Source organism: Columba livia, chromosome 2 (genome assembly GCF_036013475.1).
Source record: "Columba livia isolate bColLiv1 breed racing homer chromosome 2, bColLiv1.pat.W.v2, whole genome shotgun sequence".
NCBI classification, from domain to species: Eukaryota; Metazoa; Chordata; class Aves; order Columbiformes; family Columbidae; genus Columba; species Columba livia.
Window position 1 is genome coordinate 74,254,196 of NC_088603.1, and position 7,131 is coordinate 74,261,326.

General features: G+C 54.1%; 1 protein-coding gene across 1 annotated transcript; it reads left to right on the forward strand.

The window, feature by feature from the left end:
* Window positions 1-337: 337 nt before the first annotated feature.
* FOXF2 (forkhead box F2) lies at window positions 338-6,642 on the forward strand. Its single transcript, XM_065052529.1, has 2 exons — window positions 338-1,682; window positions 5,620-6,642. The coding sequence occupies exons 1-2, from the start codon at window positions 674-676 to the stop codon at window positions 5,784-5,786; spliced, it is 1,176 nt and encodes a 391-aa protein (XP_064908601.1). The 5' UTR covers window positions 338-673; the 3' UTR covers window positions 5,787-6,642.
* The last annotated feature ends 489 nt before the right edge of the window (window positions 6,643-7,131 follow it).

Sequence of the window (7,131 nt, forward strand, 5' to 3'; positions counted from 1 at the left end):
CCGGGGATGGTGCGGCGGCAGCAGTGGCAGCAGCAGGAGCGCCTCCTGCCCAGATGACGGGTGGAGAGAGCCCAGCTGGAAAGGGGGTGGTCTTTCTGTCTTCCCCCTCTCGCTCCCCCTCTGACTCTCTGTATCTCTGTTAATTTCTCGGCCGGATTCAGAGGGGTCTGCGGGGAAAGAAAAAAAAAAAAAAAAAGAGCAAGATTCAAGGAACCGATAGGCAGCCACTGTATGCCTTTGCGCAAGAAAAAAGTGTATATGAAAGAATAAGAGCGCGGAAGAGATTGGAAGGGGGGGCTCTTGTGCTTCCTCCTTTTGCCGGATTAGGATGTTCCCCAGGTGGGGGGCAGAGGAGGAAGCGGAGCGGCGCTGAGCGGAGCCTCCGCGGGTGGGGGCCGGGCCGGGGCCGGGCCGGTCCATCCCGCCCAGTGCCTGGATCCGACGGAAAGCGGAGGAGCCATTGCGCAAGGGACCGCGAAGAAGGATGCGCAGGGCGCTGCCGCCGCCCCGCCGCCGCCCGCCGCACTGAGGAGTTGCCCGAAGGACAGCAGCTCCCACCGCCCCCCCGCTCTCCCCCTGCGGGGCACCCCCCGCCCCGGTACCCACCCCGCCCGGCTCCCCCCCTTCCCTCCCAGCCTCACCCCACCCTACCCCATTCCCCTCCCTCCGCCAGATGACCACCGAGAGCGGCCAGCAGCGGCTGGAGCCCCCCGTCCCTCTCCGCTCCTGCAGCCCGGCTCCCGGAGCTCTCCAGATGAGCCGGCCGCCCTCCTCCGCCCTGGAGACCTCCACCTCCTCTTCCTCCACTTCCACCTCCTCCTCCTCTTCGGCAGCGGCGGCGTCCTCCAAGAGCAAGAAGACCAGTTCTGGGCTGCGGAGGCCCGAGAAACCCCCCTACTCCTACATCGCTCTCATCGTCATGGCCATCCAGAGCTCGCCCTCCAAGCGCCTGACACTCAGCGAGATCTACCAGTTCCTGCAGGCCCGTTTCCCCTTCTTCCGCGGCTCTTACCAGGGCTGGAAGAACTCCGTGCGCCACAACCTCTCCCTCAACGAATGCTTCATCAAGCTGCCCAAGGGCCTGGGCCGCCCGGGCAAGGGCCACTATTGGACCATCGACCCGGCCAGCGAGTTCATGTTCGAGGAGGGCTCCTTCCGACGGCGGCCCCGCGGCTTCAGGAGGAAATGCCAGGCTCTGAAGCCCATGTACCGCATGATGAACGGGCTGGGCTTCGGCGCCTCCATCCTCCCGCAGGGCTTCGACTTCCAGGCGCCCCCCGCATCCCTCGCCTGCCACTCCAACGGCTACAACCTCGACATGATGCCCAACGCCATGGCTAGCGGCTACGAGGGACTCAGTGGCGGCCACCACGTCCCGCACATGTCGCCCAACCCAGGCTCGACTTACATGGCCAGCTGCCCGGTGACTGCCAATGGGGACTACGGTCCCGACAGCAGCAGCAGCCCCGTGCCCTCCTCGCCTGCCATGGCGAGCGCCATCGAGTGCCACTCGCCCTACACGAGCCCTTCGGCCCACTGGACAGCCTCGGGGGCTTCGCCCTACATAAAGCAGCAGGGCCTCCCAGCCGCCAACGCCGCCTCCTCCGGCATCCACTCCAGTGTGCCCTCCTACTCCTTGGAGCAGGGCTACCTGCACCAGAGCCCCCGCGACGACCTCTCAGGTAGGGAGGGACCCGGGGGGGCGGCAGGGAGCGCGACGCTGGCGGGGCTTTCTCCGGCGACGAGGTTTTCGCTCGGGGGAACCCTGACCTCCACGACGCAGCCAAAAGAGGGATATTGTCTGCGAGAGGGAGAAAAATACGCGTGGGCTGGAGCTATTCTGTTTTGGGACCGGGGGTATGTCTTGGGAGGCTGTGAGTAGGACCGCGAGCATCCCTCCTTCTTGCCCAGAACCAAGAAGGAGCGCTTCAATGAGAGACAGGCTCCTTCCCGGCTTCGTCCCGACTCGCACGTCCCTGCCCGTGCCAGCGACATGTGCGCCGTGGCGAGACGGGGGACACGACCCGCCGCACCGGGCGGCGGCTTCGCTTAGCGGGGAGCGCCCCCAGGCATTGCCGCCGCCTCGGTAAACCGCGGTCCGCGGAGACGCGTCGCAAGAGTAATCAAAAAAAGGCGTTAAATATTATCCCCTAAGGTCTGCGGGGAAAAAAAAAAAAAAAAAAAAAAAAAGACAAAATACAAAAACAAAGCCACGAAACCACGAAACTGCTTATCTTGAAAAATGCTAGAGAGATTAAAGCAGATCCAGTGTATTTCTGCAATCGGAGGAAAAAATTTTCTGGTCTCTGTTTCCCACCCCCCCGCCCCTCCCGGCCGGTGATTACAGACAATGTCTGCTTAGAAAAATCCGAGCACAAAAATGGGTAAAAGATGTTGGGCTCTTACGGGGAAATTTTCCAAATAGCCCTTTTAAACGTGGGTCCCGGAGGTTAAGCAAACAAAGACAGTCTGGGCTGGACCACACCGAAGAGGATTTTAGCCTGACTTAACCCCTATGAGAGCGGGGTCTTGTTCAATTTTATGGGAATTTCAACAAGTAACAAATACAGGCGACCCTCAGCTCTCAGTCCCCTCCCGCCCCCTCCTTGGGCGCCTGTCAATCACTCTCCTGTCCTGCGAGTCGCGCAGCCTGCCCCGGCCTCCCCACAGCCTGCTGCCGCCGCGGGGAGGGCGAGCTGGGAGCCCAGCCGCTGGGGAAGCCGCTTTGCCATCACTGAAGAAGGCACTTGGGGTGTCAGGGAAGAACAAGCTGTTGCAAATTTTGCTGCCTTAAAACAAAAAACAAACAAAACCCACCGCCTAAATAGCCCTGGTGTGATGCCTGGAAAGTGACGACCCGCTGAGAAGTGGCGGCTGCGGAGCGAGTCGCTGTCTTGCCGGCGTTTGGGCGCAGAGAGGGCTGGGGAAAGCGGTGCGTCCCCACAAGGGCTGCTCCGTGCCCACGGAGTTTAGGGTTAAATTCACTTTTCGGAGATTCAGATAGTCTTTCCACTTGGTTTTGCGGGCCGGAGACAGAGGCCGGCGGGTTTAAAAGGGCATCCCCCACCAAAATAGGTACCTTTACCGTTAGGAAGTTCTGCTTTGCTTTGTTGTTATTGCTGTTGTTACTTGGGTTTTTTTTTTGCTTGTTTGTTTTCTTTTTCTTTCTTTTGGATTTTTTCTCTGTTTGCTTTGCTCCTTGAGGGCGCCGCGGCCTGCAGCTCGGGGCCCACGAGGCCATGCGTGGCGCGGGAGTGGGGCTGGTCCGGGCAGCGTGTCTGGGAGGCAGCTGCACCCTTCTCCTGACAGAAACGCGAGTGGGAAAGGCGATTCCTGGAAGAGAAATTTTCATTTGAAAGCAACCCGAGAAAAGCTCTTCGAAACAAAAAGCAGGAGAGGAAGGGTTCTGGTCCACCCGAAGCCTCCGCCGCGGTTTCCGAGGATGAGGGCGTTTAAACCCGAATTATTTCTGTTCAAGGACGGATATACACCCAGACAGACAGATGGACGCTTTCTTATTGCCGAGGCCGAGCGTCTGTTTCCAGCAGCTCAGATTTAATGCCATTTTGCAAAACTACGTTTCTCCACTTATTTTCTAGAGCTTCACGATCTGAGCCCAGGACTTTAGTGGAAGCCATCCCCATTCCTTGGTTAACTAAAAAAAAAAAAATACAACCTTTTACTTCTGTGCATGGGTCCAATTCTCATTCGTGTAAAATCTCTGTGGCACGACCGCTTTAGTAGACTGAAAGGAGATGGGGAAAACCAATTCGAGCTCCTTCATTCGTAATTATTACCAGCAATAATCTTTCTCCTCCTTTCCCCACAAAAGGAGTAGCAAGTGAATTTGACCTTTCCCTTTCTCTTAGTTAAATGCAAAGCAAATTCGGTGGCAACCGCTTTTGATCGGTCAATAATCCTCTAATCATGACAGTGACAGGGCGGACTTAAAACCTTGAATTTGCATCAGACCCAAGAAAAAGAAAGGAAAAAATTGGAAACAGGAGGCTCGGTTGTGCTAAAAGGATTTTGAAGCTGGGGAGTGGGGGGAGCTAGATTTTTTTCGCACACTATTAAATCCTGCTAAATGATTGAATCAGGATTGTAATAAAGTGCCCCGGTTTATGGCGAGCATACCAGCAGGGTTATTAGAAAGCCGAGGAAATCCAGCGAAATAATCACTTTTATAAAGTGAGCTCTGCGGGGTGAAGGAGGGGACAGCGCCGGAGGACACGGGCCCTGCGCGCCGCCTGCGCAGCCCCGCGGGCTACAGCCGAAGGGGTCGGCTCCGCTACCCTGGGGAAACCGGAGACGTTTCCCTCTTTTTTTTTTTTTTTTCTTTTTTTTTTTTTTTTTCTTTTTTTTTCTTTTTTTTTCTTTTTTTCCCTCCGCCCCCTCACTCTTCTCCTCTTTCTTTTGCTGCATTTTTTTTTTAATTGAATCTCAGTCAGATTTGACGGGCTCCCGCTATCCGAGTTGGACATCCACACATCAAATTAAATCCCTCTCTGGCTCTATCCTGCAGGCCTTGTTCGGGCTCCCCTCCCCAGCGGATCCAGTAGGAACCCTGCCAGACTGAAGATCCCAGCATGGCCCTCCGGCGCGGGTTGGAAGGGAGGGTGGTTCTTTCACGCGGCCCTTGGACCTAAAAGCTGCCTTAGGCTGTGGGAAATTAAAATAGGAATTTGCGAGGTCATTTACATGTCGGTGCCGCGGATGTACTTCGCTTCTTGTTGTTGATGGACCCTAGGGTGTCCTCGGTCTGTATCTCACTTTTGTGGACGCATACCAGCGTATAGACGTGCACACTCGTACACACATATACATCAATAAACACACTAGTCAGCACACAGTTGGATCGTGGTTAGAATTCAGCCTGCAGCCGTTCAAGTCAAAAGCAAAAACGTTCCAGAGATGGGATGTTGCGAGGATGGGCGGGGTGGGGAGCGCTGGAGACGAGGGAGCAAAGATGGGAATCAGATTCAAATAGCTGCGGCGCATCCAGAAAAACACTCCAGTCGCATCCTCCCCTCGCACACACGCACTCCTTCATCTACCCCACGACAGAGGCTGACCTAACCCCGTACGCCGCCAAACAGGCAGGGGGGCAGGCAGCAGTGTGTGTGTGCCCACACGGGAGGGGTGTCCTGCGATATGTGTGCGCTCGGGATGCGGCCACGCTTGTGTCCGTGGGCATCCGCCTCCATCTGCTGTCCTCTCCCCAGCCTGTCTGCCACACGGTTGTGTAGTTTGTAACGTCCTTGCAGAGCGGGCACGGGATGCTCGTACAAGTACGGGTACGGCGCCGAGCCCACACGGTGACGATGAGGCACGCCGGGGATCCACTTTCCCTTCTCGCTCGGGTCGGTGGGACTCGCCGCTCTGTCTGCCCTGCAAGTGGGGCAGGCTATGCGCCGTCGGAGCATCCAGTCCACTGTCAGGAAAGCCAGAGAGGAGCTCCCAAACTTTGCAGGAGGAAGCCCAGACGAGGAGAAAATAAGTCGTGTGTCAGTCCTGCTATAGGCATCCTGTCCTCTGCGGGTGAGGGAGAACGGGCTGCTCCGCCCGGGCAGAGCTACCAGACTTCTAAGCATCTCTCGTTATTTCCTTCTCTTGCAGTGGGATTGCCTCGCTACCAGCATCACCCCTCTCCAGTGTGTGACAGGAAAGATTTTGTCCTCAATTTTAATGGCATTTCTTCGTTTCACCCTTCCGCTAGTGGATCTTACTACCACCATCACCACCATCAAAGCGTCTGTCAAGACATCAAGCCCTGCGTGATGTGAAGGCAGTGCTCCAACAGAGACAATCAGGTGGCATAGAACAGAGTCGAGGTATAGACGGACCCACGCCGATTAAATATAATGTGCACTCTGATAGCATTGATAGTACACGAGTCACTTAGCAAAATTACCTAAGGAAGCAGTGTTTTCGGTCCCCCTCCATCCCTTGAAGGACGTGTACAGCCAATAGAACGGTCCAAAGCTCTTCCTAAAAGAAAAATACCTTATGTAATGTGTTGGCTTAGGTGGGATGTAAGTGTCCTTATGTCAGGTCTGACCACCTTAATAATAAACCTCCTTTCTGTGATGTCCTAAAGAATCGAGCTTTGAGAAAGGGAACAATTCCATATATTTTATACGAGAAATTGGTTTTGAATAGGAAAAATAAATCTCCCAGATCAGCACTTGCAAAGACTCCCCCTTCTGTTGCTGCGTTAGAGGGAACTTTACTACTCTTTTTTTTCTCTATTTCCCTTTTTCCTCTCCCTAAGCCCCACCAAGGACACTTTGTATGGAATTCAGCACCGACCAATTGATATTATTAAACCAGTATGGTTTAGCCCTTTCGTGTATAGACTTTAAGAAGAGTTCATTCTTTTTTGTTTTGTTTTGTTTTGTTTTTTTCAGTATTGCAGCAATACAATGTTTCGGTTTTTATTTTATTTGGGTTTTATTTTTACAAAAGTTGTTTTCTACCACAATATTTTTTAAAGAAATATTTTAAATAAATCTCGTGTATACTCACACACTATTGCTTTAAAAGGAGAATATATTTGCACTTATGTATACTTTTTACAGTTTGCCAAAATATTTTGATGTACAAATTTTTTTTTTTTTTCAATAAAAGTATATAAATGACCATGCACTGGACAGGCACTTATTTTCCCTCAGTTCCTTGTGGGAAAACACTTCGACCCTAGGATCCGAGCTTGTTCAAGCTGCAACCCCAAATCCTTCAGCCGCTGGAGGCAGAGGAGAGGAGAGAGCAGTTGACCCGAGGGGGCCAGTGCCGTGGTCTCTGCACTGCACCCCCTCCCCCACTTCCTATCATGCTTTTCCCCGCTGCTGGATAGACTTTGAAATAACCGGGAGAGTGGACACAAAAGCATCTGGAGCCAGACTGTCAAACCCCCTCCCCACTGTTTAAGGACTATGTTCAGGTGTTCCCGCGTCCCCGTCCCGCCTGCCCACGCAACCCATCGTAGTCTCTCTGTGCCTCGATGGGGTTTTGCAGGTGCGCGGTCAGGAGCCCCTGTGCAACACGGGATTGCACCTGGTAGCCCACATCACGGTGGGGTGGACGAGAAGGATCCACAATAAAACCGTGGCTTGATAAGTGTTTGGGGAA